Source organism: Mya arenaria, chromosome 11 (assembly GCF_026914265.1).
Source record: "Mya arenaria isolate MELC-2E11 chromosome 11, ASM2691426v1".
NCBI classification, from domain to species: Eukaryota; Metazoa; Mollusca; class Bivalvia; order Myida; family Myidae; genus Mya; species Mya arenaria.
Window position 1 is genome coordinate 58,241,884 of NC_069132.1, and position 14,330 is coordinate 58,256,213.

A 14,330-nucleotide genomic window follows, 5' to 3' on the forward strand; every position below is an offset into this window, starting at 1 on the left:
CAGGCCCACAGAAAAATTAACCAGACACTCACAATTCTTACAAAATTACGTAATATTATTTTTTAAGGAGTTAACAAATGTGTCATTCAACGGTTCCATAAAATTAAGAAGAGGTAAGGGAAATTATAAGAAAAATATTGAAGTTATAAAATTTTAAGTATCAAGCATCGTCGGCAACCACAGTTCTTTTTCAGTTACACTCATTACATACAGTTGGAGAATTGTCAGACAAAATCTCGTACTAATGAATATGCATGAGGCAGGGGAGACAACTCTTCTTCCAATAAAACCGTAAGTTACAATTAAAAACATGTCAGTAACCCTATATTGTCAGTTGTCCCCACAGGCGAGTGGTCTAGAAAGCTGTTTTAAAAATTGGGGTCATCTCACAATTACAAGTTCAACTCCAGCTTGTGCCAGAATACTTTTTCTACAGGAAAACTTAAGTAAAAGTGTCTGTGCATATTTCTGAGCTGGTTCTTGGTGGAAACAATGTAACTGCTTCATTAATTATTCATGTTTATGAGATTTTTCTAGCCAAATCAACCATGGTAAACAGCGAAATATAGCACAGTAGAGTATCAAGGGTATTGGACGATGTGTATTAAGCTGTATAAACACATAATTCAAGCCCAACCTACCTTTTCTCTTATTTCTAGTGCACGTTTACAGAGAGGCTCAGCCTCCTTGTATTTTCCACGTTTACCATATAACACAGCTAGATTATTTAATGTGGCAGCCACCTGAAATAGCAAAGTAAACCATAGTTATAGCTACGGACCTCACATTAAACATGAAGCATCAACTGGCATCTTTGATTCTAAGACATTTCATATGACATTCCTCAAAAAATGTATCCCAAACTCAATAATAATGTTACATATTTTAGTTTTACACTCAAATGATATTAATTAACATTAATTATGAGAAAAAATACAAGAGCTCCGCTGAGCAAATGCCAATGCTCGTCTATTTGTTTTCTGTTTTGTTTTGTTTTTAAATTGGCATAACTCAACACTTATATAAGAGTTATAGGCTTTGCTAGACATGTAAGTATTGTCTCTGGCAAAAAACGTACCAAGTTTGATTTGAATATTATGAATGGGTTTTGAGTTATGGTCAAGGGTAAAGTGTTGGCTTGCCAATGCCACCAATGCTATGACAATACCCAGGGTTCTCAATAAGGTTCGGTTGAACCGTCTCAAATAGTAAAGTAACCGACCAGCTTCTACTTATTCTACTTAAAATTAATTTAGTTTTTCAAATTTGAACCGGCCCAATTGTCATTTGAACCGTCCATTTTGGCCGGCAGCCGGTTCTTATTCAAAACACTGAATGCCTCAACATTTTTTTCTACGAATAAAAGATGAGGCAAGCTAATAAAGGATTTCTTTTATACAGCTCAGTTATTCTTTCATATCAAACATTATAGTATAATCCTTATTACATATTCTCTATATTATCTTTTTTTTCGAATAACATTTCTTCTTCTTAAAGGCTCCCTTATCTACATAAACATGCCAATATGAGAAATACATCTACAATCAAAAGCAACATAACCCGCATGATATAAATGACAATCCTAAAGAAATGTCAAATTAATTTTTGGTGGATCCATGAAAATGGCTACAATGAAACTCTTTCCAACAGTAAAACACATTACTGAGAAAACTTGCATGTACAGAAATTTATGTGACTTAAAGTTGCATTTTCACAAATTGACTGTTATGACAACTTTTTTTTTTTTTGTCTTAAGAGTCAGTAAATGTTTGCGTAAATGTCTGGAAACCAGAGATATAAAACAACTGATGAATGATCAGATCACAGGTTTTCATATTTACGTTTTAATAAAATTGATTTTTTTAAGCCAAAAAAACTAATTTTTCATTAAGACATCAAACATTAATTTTCGATAGTAATTATGACAACTGTGATCTAATGTTTTGTCAGCAGGCTTATATCACTAGTTTCAAGACATTCCCCCAGATTTGCTCATTCAAAGACAAAAAAATAAAAAAAGTTGTTAAAACGGTTAATCTGTGAGAGCGCAGCTTTAATTGTTAAGGAAATAAACACCCAAATACAGTTCATGCATACATGTATTTTCAAAATAAACAAAACTTTGACCACAACAATTGAAAAGAAAACCAAAAGAATACCGGTATGTTGAAAATAAATGACATGAAAATCAGCCAAAAAAACTTCATGCTGTACAAACAAATGTCTTTGTTACAAAGTTGTGTCCAATATTATTTAACAAAAGCAAATTTTAATTTTTTACAAATAATTTGTTTTTTCTCTTAAATATTAAGTTTTTTGGAAAAAAATCTTGGAATTTTACAAATTTGCATAATTTGGGGTTTACAGCATAAAATAGAGCATCATGCCAGAATACAACATGCAACTGTTTGTGCTACATAAAAATAATGGACAAAAATAATTAAACTTTCAAGTATTCAAACGGATGCCTCTCCCTCGCAATATAATTAGCTAAACAACTTAAAAAGCTTTAAATACACCAAAAGAAACAAAATCTGACATTGAATTTTTTTGTTTGTCAAATAAAGACAGGAGCTCTGTAGAAACAGATGTTTAGACATAAATGTGTCAAAAGTCATCTGACAGACCAGAAGAACCTAAAATCCAAATATCTAAACAAACAAAAAGCTTTATCAGCCAAATGAAACAAAATTGAGATTTAAAATCTAAGATTGGCAACCACAAAATATAAATTAATAAAAACAAGGGCCATAACTCTGAAGAACATGCAATTGGGTGTGTAGCACAAACATGGTTGTATAACTCACAGCCGGATGGTCGGGTCCTAGCGTTTTCTCGCGGATGCCTAGGGCATCATTTAACAAATTAGCTGCTTCCTTATACTTTCCCTGGTCTCTGAAATATTTTGCACTTGACTATGATAATTCTTAATCATAATATTTCATTACAATCTCCAAGTACAGAAAACTGACCCAGGTCAAAAGTAGCGAAAGGTTTGCTGACTTTTTTTCTTAGTTTCATTTAGCAAGGTTTTTGTAAAAAAATCTGCTTTTGACCAAGGCAGACAGTTTTCTGCATTTGATAATAGGAATGCATTAAATATGGGCTGGATGCTTATAAGCTATCTCTTTCTCTTAAAAGAAAGATCCTTCAGATCTGTTTTGAATACCCCGCATCAAAAATCAAAAGAGAAGAGCTGCTTGCGCATGTCAAAGCTCATCTGTTGTTGCTTTTTTTCAGCTAAACAAAAGGGCGTAATCTGATAATTATTAAAATAATGGTTATGGACCTTGTTATAGATGTAAGGTCTCTGGCAACATGTGTACCAAGTTTCATTTGAATTTCTTTCAAAGTAATTGGTTTGAAGGTTTGAAGTAATTGCCAGAATACAATGTCGATGATGATGCTGACGAGACCAAGGTTATGACAAATACTTTGGAAAAACAAATCTTCTAAAATATGCAAGCTTTTATTCTGCTGATAAGCCCAGCCTCCAGCCCTTATTCTGTAGCATTCCTCAATGTTCAGCACACATTTTTCACACATTAACAACACTCACTGCAGGATGGTCTCTCCCCAGAGTTTTCTCGCGGATTTTGAGAGCATCGTTCAGTAGATTACCCGCTTCTTTGTATTTTCCCTGGTCCCTACATACAGCATATGCAACATACATTTCAGATGAAAAATATCTCAATGTTAAAGGACTAATTGCATTTTTTTGTGTGTTTATACTGTACGAACCCAGAAGGGGATGCGAGCTAATAAAAGAAATGTGCTAGCGGTTCTTTGGGAATTTTCAAGCATGTGCATACATGCCATATACCCCCGCGTGGTGGAAAAATCCTCCGGAATTTCGACAAATCCCCTGGTCCCCCGCCAGGGGATCCATATCCCCTGGATTTTAAAAACTTTCTCAAGGTTGACAGTGGAAAGCATCCATTATATTATGAGTGTGAAATTCCATGAAGGACCATAAAAACTAAGTCCAAAAATTATAGTAATTGGAGTGTATTTCTGTATTTATTCTTATATTATAAATGCAGATATTGCTCAAAATTTCACCGCGTAAAAATCCCCTGGTGTAATATCAAACTCCCCTGGAATTCAGACTAAAATCCCCTAGGAAGTCTCTCAGAAATATGGCACGTGTGCATGTGTGACTGCGTTCACACGGCATGAACACACAAAAAATGTGACCGATCCTTAAGTTTAGATCTAAAATAAGTATTCTTCACAATTAAAATTTATTAATATCTTCTGCAGCTGTGTATCTATTGTTAAAGAATGGTTATCGACAAAATATGTTCATATAAAAGACTTTCCATAATTGAAATGTCATAAACAATTGGTTAAATGACATCGCACTAATCCAATTAGATGGAAAAACTGAAAATGACATTAAAACCTCTTGAGGTTCATTCAATATCAACGTCAGGATTTCTCTACTCAATACACTAGAGGAATAAAAATATAATGTTATTTTTCAATCAACTAGATTGATTTTATTCCAGATTCAGTTGACATTACTAATTACACACAGCCCTGCATTCTATTTGTTGTTAATAATCATGGTCGTCAATAATAAAGACAACTTCACTTTATTAATAGTAACTCAAAAACTATCTTTTTTTTATTGGAAAGTAAAGATGAATAGATAGGATTTTATAAAATGATTGTCTCAAATCAAACATGACATATTTCAAAGCTGTATCACTATTATTATAATGGCAATTAATACCGCTCCAAATCTTGCAATTTTGTTAAACCCACATTGCTTAAAGCAGTAATAAAATGAGATGTCGTATGATGGGAATATAATAAAAACTTCATACTAACATGTTAGCAGACGAGTATGAAAACCCCTTCTTCCATACCTGTATACAAGAGCTAGAATGTTCAACATAGTAGCCACGTCCGGATGATCGTGACCACTTGTCTTCTCCAAATCTTCAAGCGCCTGTTTACACAGGGGCACAGCTACCTCGTAACGACCCTGTGAGGCATACTGGATGACTAGATTGTGGAGTGTACGTAGTCGCGCTGGAATCTCGTACCCTCCGCTTGCAGCCTGCGCCATGGCACTGGGCTGGGAAGGAGACAGGGCTGAAATACAAACAAATTGTTGGTAAATGAGGCAATTAAATATATATCAATGATAAAAAGGGAGACGAAGACAACAGCAATTGAACAAGGGTTGTTTGAACAATAGAAAGAAGGTGGCATTTCTTAGAGGTATATTTATTCTGAAACATTTTATTTTTTGCACAGAATAATTCATGAAAACTCAATCATGTTCCTAGCTTTAATCTTAATTCATAACATAAATCAGTTCAGCTCAATTTAACCCTTGAATACTTGAAGAACCTTCAATAAGACGAATTTTCATATTTTTACATTTTTAAACTATATATACGACAATAATCTACCCTTATCTAGCCACGTACCTTCTGGGTTGTTAGGCTCGTCATCATCCTCTGGGAAGCCGAGGTCGAGGTTCTGTGACGTGCTTGATTCAGACTGGTCTTTGCTCTCTTCAGTCTGTGAAATGGAAAAAATATATGTATATATATTAAGGAGTTTGAATTTTGCAAATTGTGGGAGTTTTTCTAAATAACTGGAATTTTGCAAATCAGATGTCATCTTCCAGAAGCACCCATCATTTCTCCAGTAAAGGTAACCATGAACCTGACCTTTGGCCTACGGAATCCAAAATGAGAATAGGTCATTAACTCATTTACCGTCTATGACAAATCTGTATATCTAGTTTGAAGACTTCACAACAAATCATAAAATCCCTATGTGTCTTTGATGCCTTCCAGGCAACACAAAAATCAGATAGACATTATTTATTATTTATTTACCGGGCACAGTCTGGAGGGTGCCAGGGTACGATTTTAGTACATGGTTTTCAAACAATACAGCAGTTTCACATCTGGTGCTTTTCTGTTTTTTAATTGGCCTTGGAACCTGCTTGTTAAAGTGATTAAAAGGGATATTTGTTCTCAATGTGTTTTTTTTTCATTTGTGATGTTCCCCACCTTTGTGACTTAGCTCACATAATCAGACAGCCTTTTCATCATTTCATTTTGCAAATGATAAAGTAACTTCTGAACTGTACTTGCTTTTGTTTCAGATAATATGGTTCCTTTGTGAAACTTTTAAATAGGGAAGAAACTGTGTATTTACTATTCAATCTCAAGTTCATTTTGCAGCATGAAATGTAAATAAAGATACCAGATAGAAATTGACAATCTGGTACCCAGGTTAAAACTTTCAACACATCTATTGCCATAATGATGTTTTTTTCAAAGCATTAATACCTAAAAGGGATATTTGTTCTCAATGTGTTTTTTTTTCATTTGTGATGTTCCCCACCTTTGTGACTTAGCTCACATAATCAGACAGCCTTTTCATCATTTCATTTTGCAAATGATAAAGTAACTTCTGAACTGTACTTGCTTTTGTTTCAGATAATTTGGTTCCTTTGTGAAACTTTTAAATAGGGAAGAAACTGTGTATTTACTATTCTATCTGAAGTTCATTTTGCAGCATGAAATGTAAATAAAGATACCAGCTAGAAATTGACAATCTGGTACCCAGGTTAAAACTTTCAACCCATCCATTGCCATAATGATGTTTTTTCAAAGCATTTATACCTACTGACTGTGTTTCATTTGTGTCATATCCTCATGCAAAACCCATCAATTGGGTGTAACGTGACATGTGTCATATCATTGATACCCATTGAACGAGTTTCATTTGTGTCGTATCTGCATTACCTATCATTTGAGTGTCACATGTGTCACATCATTTAAACACACTAGGTTCATCTGTGTCATATCATCAATACCAAACAATTGAGTTTCATTTGATTGATATCATAAATACCCACCGATTGAGATTCATTTGTGTCATATTTTTTCATCTCGTTCATAAACTCTAGATGTTTTTTCTCCTCCTCCAGAATGGCCACCCTTTGTTCACTAAGCTGCAGTTTCTGCTGGGTGGCGTCTAGTTCGTCTCGTAACCAGCCGTTCTCCTGACACAAGCGACGGACCTTCGCACGTAGCTTCTGTTTTTCTGCCTCCACATGCTCATGGTGTTGGGCTAGAGACATCATGACCTGTGTTTACCAAATTAGACGGATATAAAATATGTCTTGAATATTTTACACATGTGCATATTGTAACAAGTAAGAATGGAATAAGTTTCATGAGAATATCTTGAAGAAGTTTTTGAGTTATGGCCTTGGTTAAAGTTTCTGCATCGGCATCATGACCTGCTTTTATTAAATAAGAAAGATAAAATGTGTGTCTTGAATATTGTTTATACAAAACAAGTGTGTATTGTAACATGTAACATTTGTACAAAGTTTCATGAGAAAGGCTTGAAGTGAAAGATTTTGTATTTAAGCCAAGGTTCAAGTTTTTGCACGTAGATGACAACTTCAAGTCTATGGCAGTAACTTGATTTCTTCTTTGAACTAATGTTTAGCTAATAAAATTTTTGAAGCAAGTTTTTTTTATCAAAATTCATATTGATTTAAAGTATCATATCACAAAATAGCATGTGTTGTTCATAAGTAGCTGAAACTATATCTCTTAAGACCTTGTAATTTTTTTGACATTTTGAAGCAATTCACCCCTTTTCAGTCATCGAAATTAGACATTTGGATGAACAAGCCCAATTTTGTACACTAGTGCTTGGCATCAAATCTTTCATCAAACCTTACCATACAAAATCAAGAATTTGAGCAAGCTCAGATAGCATTTTACCAGTGCAGGCCTTGTCAGCTTTTGCTATTTCTATCACTGCTTTCTACCCATTCAAAACCTTACCTGAGCTTCACTAAGACCCAGCTCAATGGTCTCGAGGGATTTCTTGAGGATGTTTGTCTTCTCCTCCATGAGGTTTGTGTCTCCCTTCTCCTGCTTCACGGACTTGAGGGAGGTAAGCAGGCCGCTGAGGATCTGCTGGTGCTCGTTTTTCAGGGTGTCCAGACCCTGAATCACCGTCTTGGTGTTCGCCATGATGTCCTCTTGGGAGAGAGACGACATCTTCCCAATCTCCTCTATACGTTTACTGTAAAGGAGAAGAGAAAACATTCTATAAATTTTGTTATAATTTCAATAGAGGAAATGTTTTATACAGCTTAGCAGATTTGACATATGCAGCAGTGCTTTTAAGACAAATTGCTTGAACAAATCAGAAGCGAAGTGACAGGCCATCAAGAAAAGCAATTTCTCTTAACAGATCAATTTTCAAGATTCTTTATCATATTTTACCAGGACAAATCTGAACAACCATGAATCAGACAAAATTTATTTTAAGAAGGCTATATTTGCTTGCGGCTGGTTCTTATTGAAAAAACTGATGCAACTGTTCATTAGCAGTTACCGTGGAATTGATTATGAAATTCACACCAATATCTTATTCATAACAAGAGCTGTCACAGAGACAGCGCGCTCGACTATTCCGCCACTTTTCAGTGTAAGGATTGAAAAAATTTGGCGAAACATGCATGGATCACTGTTAGATTAGATTTCAATGCAATACATGATGTGCGGAGATATTAACATAAATGTGGTTACATGCAAAATTTTAACCAGAATTTTTAAGTGTAATAATAAACGGCCATTATTTGCAAAACACAGTTATCTAACTTGATTATTCAAATAGGTTGGGTGGTTGAATACCATTGTATAAAGTCTCAATGCAATACATCAAGTAGTTGCTGAGATATTATCCTCCTATGTGTGCTAACATGCAAGACCTTAACAAGAATTTCTAAGTCGCATAATAAAGGGGCAACAATTATATAATATGAAAGATAGAGTTATCTTACTTGATTAAATAAGAAGGTTCAATAGTTGGGACCCTGTGTGTAAAGTTTCAATGCAATACATGATGTATTTGCTGAAGCATTGACTTTAAAGTGGTTACTTGCAAAACCTTAACCAGAATTTCCATGTTAAATAAAAAGGGGCCATTATTTGAATTTAATGCAAACTTGAGTTATCTTACTTGGTTATTTAAGCAGATTGGATGGTTGAGTACCATTTTTTAAAGTCTCAATGCAACTCATCCAATAGTTGCTGAGATGTTAACCTATGTGTGCTTACATGCAAAACCTTCACCAGAATTTCTAAGTCAAATAATAAAGGCCTATTATTGGCATTAAATGCAAAGTAGAGTTATCAAACTTGGTTAATTAAGTAGTTTGGATGGTTGAGTACCATTGTATAAAGTCTCAATGCAATACCTCAAGTAGTTGCTGAGATATTAACCTATGTGTGCTTGCACGCAAAACCTTAACCAAGGGGTGACGCCGACGCTTGGGTGAGTAGTATTAAGCTCTCCTTATTCTTCGAATAGTCGAGCTAAAAACTCAAGTAAGCAAAAAATATTTCTAAAAGAAAACTCACAACTTAAAGTCAGTATTCAATATAAACTTTATCCTTAGACTTTGACGTGCCTCAGTGATTCCATTCAGCCTTTTGGTCAGTGAGCTAAATATACACGCCAATCAAAATACTTCTAATTGAAACTGTAAGTTCAATGTAAGGTGTTTATTGAATACAGACCGTGGATTATTATTTTAGATCTTTTAAATGTGCCCAATATCTTAGACTCAAGAGAATCTTATGACATTTCACAGAACTTTTTTAATCATAGAATGTCGTTTTACCATTAACTACATTATCAGGGCTTTATCTATAGTAGGCACGGGTCCGACTAACGGACCGGGTCCGACTAACGGACCCATCCCCCCCCCCCAAAAAAAAATATATATATATATATCTTCAGAAAAAAATCCCAATCAAAAGTAACAGAAATCATTGATTTCCATCACATTCAGAGATCAGTATGAAATATTATCTGTCATGATTTATTGCAATAGATATTTACACCCCAAGGATTGATATTTCAGTTGTTTCAGGTCTTTTGAAAGGGAAAAGAAACTAATATTTAATAATTTCCTCATTTGAAGGATACTGAAAAGCTTGTTCTTTTAACTGTAAAATTTCCCAATTTAGGCATATTTCGTGACGCAAATTTTCACAAAATGTCTAGGGTCTTTTTCCCAAAATGGGTGGAAAAGGCCCTGATTATAAATGGCTAATGTCTGATACCAGAATTATTTGAAACAGTACAAATCATACATCTACAAAACCTTTAATTGAATTTGTTAGTACATGTTACTTACCAAAATTTCTTCTTTGTTTACAATATATGTTAATTTCACCATTATTGTGAAAATATCAATACAAAAACATTGAAATTAAAAGTCAGTTCTAATTTGAACTTACTAAGTTTTTTACCTGTCAATAAACTTCTGCCCTTAGGAACAATAAATATCACACTTGATTATTTCTCTGACATTTACACAGTCTTAGTCATTGCAATTATATGAGACATTCATGTTGCACTTTACTCCAATTGAAGATTGAAATTTAAAGGGACATTGTCCAAAGTTTTGTGTTAGAAATGAGGTTTTTTTTTTAATTTGTTGAAATTGAGTTAAATATAACTTACTTTTATGAATAAACACAAAAAAGCAACTGACAGATGCCCATTCAAAAACAGAATTTTGTAATTTTATCCTGCTCTAAACATCATTCAATTCACAATAGCATTTCTAACATTTTTAGCAAGGTAGAGCATTTTATTTCATTTCTTTTTAACTTTTAAAGATGTTTTATCATTGAATCAAGCATTTTCCTCACATTTTATTAAAAAAAACCATAACAATGTATGACCCTATTAATAGGAATGAATCCCTTTAACATTCTGAAAGCAACATTGTACACAGTATTCCAAAATGCTTAGCTGGGCCTGAATTTGACTTTATTTGAAGTATGACAAAACTTGTCTATCATCACTTCAATATTATCTGCCATCAGGCCCGAATTTTCTTCACATAATCTTCAGCTTAACACTGGTTTTATTATCTGTCTTCATTAAAGCCAGATATTATCTGCTTCAACATGATTTTTTAAACAATTTAACAGCTAATTGATTATATTTAAAATTAAGTGTCATTCAATGTTAAACAAGTCTTAGAACTTATAACAGTTCTACCAAAACTAAAATAGTGTGCTTAGCTTGATACTGTCATAAGAAAATTAAGATTGTTCAAGAAATAAAAATCAAGAGTTATTATAAGATGCAGTGATTAAGGCCTGTGTTTAGATAAGATGCTCATAATTTATAATGCTCTCAGATTCGAAAAAGAGAGCTCTGCAGCTGTTAGCCATTTCCTACCCTATAAACCCTAAAATATGAGAACACATTTTACAAGACAGCTTTACATGATGAAAATATGTTCTGCAACCTACAGGAGCCATGTCCATCAATACATTTCTTATTCAAACATTTCCGAGCATGTCCGACCTCTTGCAGCTGAATCATACAGGAGAATCAATACCATCTAGTTGTTTTAAGCCCAAAACGTGTTGCATATAACTAACAACAGAGTATTACTCACAGTTTGTAGATCCTGGCAGTTTCTGATTCAATCATGGCTAACACAGAAGTTCTGTTATCCATTCCATAAAAATCCTTACTAAGATCACAGATTTACTAACATAACTGTTCCAGTAAAATATGCACTCTGAATCAACAAGAGAAATCCAATTTAAGCTGGGAAGGGAGTCTGCCTAGAAATCAATACCCATGTTCACTGTAAAGACTCCCAACTCACTTACTCACACACTCTGAGAGCTTCCAGAAAGAATATTCACTTAACCGGCATTAAGTACATGTGCAATACCAATAAACGCTTTTTTGTAATCTTGAATGGAAGTTGTGTTAACAACTTAACACTGGGCAATATGCGTAATTAAAGCAAGCTGATGCCCCTATATAGGAAAAATGGACATATCCGATTATGGATATTTCCAATATGGGCAAATCTATCGGGAGACTGGTATGGGGAGACAATATTGATTACGTGATATGGTGCCAGAAATCAATAGCAACAAACCAATAATTCCCATGCATCGGAAATAACTGAGGGTTCTTGACATCCATATTGGGCGAAAAAAATCGAACATTGCTACAGTCAATGTTCCAAAACAACATCTATTAATAATGGCAGTTCACGAGGAAACTATTTTGAATAGTTAATGCTTACTTTAAAAAGAATGAATATTAATCATTTTTGTATTGTTTACACTTATTTAATTCATCTTGATTGTGGAAATAAGCTGATACGAGTTATTCACACACTTAAGTGTCCAACTAGAAAAGGCCAGAAAAAGTGCACCTGTTGAACCCCCCCCCAAAAAACACTTGGGCGAGTGCTAAGATCTTCTATATCAGAATTAGTTCAAACCAATACCAGTAGAACTTTCTCATCCTCACAATAAGGGTGAGATAAAGCATTCTACCTTTTTGAATGCTATTTCAGAATCAGTTCAAACTCTTTCAACTTTCTTTATCATACGACCAACACCCCTGCACAGACAGATTATTGTGAAGATATATTACTTTTACTTACTAACGATTAAAAAGCCTATTGACTTATTCCTATTGACTATTTTTGAGACTAATTTCTCAGAAAGAGTAAAAGTGCTGGAGCCTTTACTTCAGATGACCATTTCATCATACTAAAACCAAATCAGGAACACAGAAAGTGAAAATGCCAATGCTCGCACTCAGGGTATAACTAAAAAAATATTTTTCGCCACAAGGAGTCAACAATGATTTGCTACATATGCAAAATGCACATCTGAATTATTTGTTTCATATTCATGTACTTAGTTTTACAAGAATATCATATTTTTGAGATATGGCTAAAGGTTGGACAGTTATACTATAACTTCACAGCACTATACATGACACAAATAGGGTTTTGGCAAGGCAGTTTTAGTACGGGCATGTCCCCCTGCCCTGTTTTGGTCACCCCGCCCCACACACACCCCCAACCCCTAAGCCGTTATGAGACCAACATGTGCATGCCTTTGCCATACCGAAACTGATAAGGCCTAAAAAAAAAATACATTTGGTTCGGGTTACCCGACCCTACCTACGGAATAGGCGCCGACCCTACCGTTTTTATAGTCAGTTTGAAAAAAAATGAAAAACAAAAAAAAAAAAAAAAAAAAAAAAAAAAAAAAAATCTCGTTTTTTTTTAAATTGCTTTTTAATATTAAGTTTAAACCTTAAATGCTTATACAGAAGATAGCTTTAACACCATTCTCCAATGATGAAAATTATTTTCTTATATAAAACCTAATAAAAAAAATAAATAAAAAAAAATAAAAAGCCTACCTACCCTACCTATTTTTTTTAAGGATGTAACCCTAACCACACAATTTTTTTTTTTAGGCCTTACTTATGATTAATAATCAAATATTTATTTAAGAAATCTTATAATAAGTTATTGTACACACATAAATGTATACCAACAAACTTTAAAAAAACATGTTTGGCAACTATGTGTTTTTTTTCCCCCATTAGCAACTTGTTCTTTTTCTGCAGCTGCCTCCCTTCCCTCGCCCTTTTTATAAACTGGCAAAAAGTCTTAGACACGTATCTACAACAACTTGTCAACCTTAATCTTGGCAATAAGGTGAGTTAATAAAAAGAATACCAGTGTCTCCCTTTCCTAGCACTACCTGGCATTTGAGGTTAGTTTTTGGAAATTTTGAGCACTGGCCCAAACCCATGATAGTCAGTTGTCGGTTATGAATTGGAGTGGTCACTTGGTATGTCAGAAAAAAGAGGGCTATTTGACGAGATTGGTTACATATCACATGCATATTTCAGTGTGTTTTTCACCTTTCTTGAATGGGGCCAAAGCCCTACAATTTTGAAAAAAGTGACACAAAACTATGAAAAAGACAGATTATTAAAACTTAGCTAGAAATGAGATTTGTTCGTTGAAGAAAAATAAAATACAAATCCTTTTCACAGGAAACAAAATGCAAACATGAAAGCAGAAGTTATTTGAAAGAATGACTATTATAAATACACGAGATAATGAATGCAGGAAACCTCAAATTCTGTCCCCGGCCCCCCTCCCCTGAAATATTGAAACATCTTACATGATATCAGTTTTTTTTACCAGACACTTAACTGGCAGGAACGCATTTATAATCCAAACTGTTCCCAGAGTTCTTGGTAATATTTTTCTCAAAGCACTTAAACATGCATTTTAAAACAGAAGGCCCGAGGAGTAAACACAAACACTGGTCTATTTTGTTCTCTCTCAGTCAAGCAAGGGGCATAATTAGGCAATTAATAAAGCAAGAGTTATGGGCCTTGCCATACATACATGATTGTGTGTATTGCCTCTAGCCATATGTGTACCAAGTTTCATTTAA

The 14,330-nt window shown here is 34.1% G+C and overlaps 1 protein-coding gene across 10 annotated transcripts in view; it reads right to left on the bottom strand.

Annotated features, from left to right (window-relative positions):
- Positions 1–14,330, bottom strand: part of LOC128210022 (kinesin light chain-like) — a 51,234-nt gene that overhangs the window by 30,417 nt on the left and 6,487 nt on the right. For 5 of the 10 annotated variants that reach the window (XM_052914325.1, XM_052914329.1, XM_052914320.1 and 2 more), the window contains 6 exons: positions 7,839–8,082; positions 6,893–7,123; positions 5,445–5,538; positions 4,875–5,103; positions 3,560–3,647; positions 642–743 (listed from right to left, as the gene is read on the bottom strand). In XM_052914325.1, coding sequence (XP_052770285.1) covers positions 642–743; positions 3,560–3,647; positions 4,875–5,103; positions 5,445–5,538; positions 6,893–7,123; positions 7,839–8,082 — 988 coding nt within the window. Of the gene's footprint in view, positions 1–641; positions 744–2,807; positions 2,896–3,559; positions 3,648–4,874; positions 5,104–5,444; positions 5,539–6,892; positions 7,124–7,838; positions 8,083–11,488; positions 11,702–14,330 lie in introns of those variants that run through there. The other 5 variants (XM_052914321.1, XM_052914324.1, XM_052914322.1 and 2 more) reach the window with 2 other exon arrangements.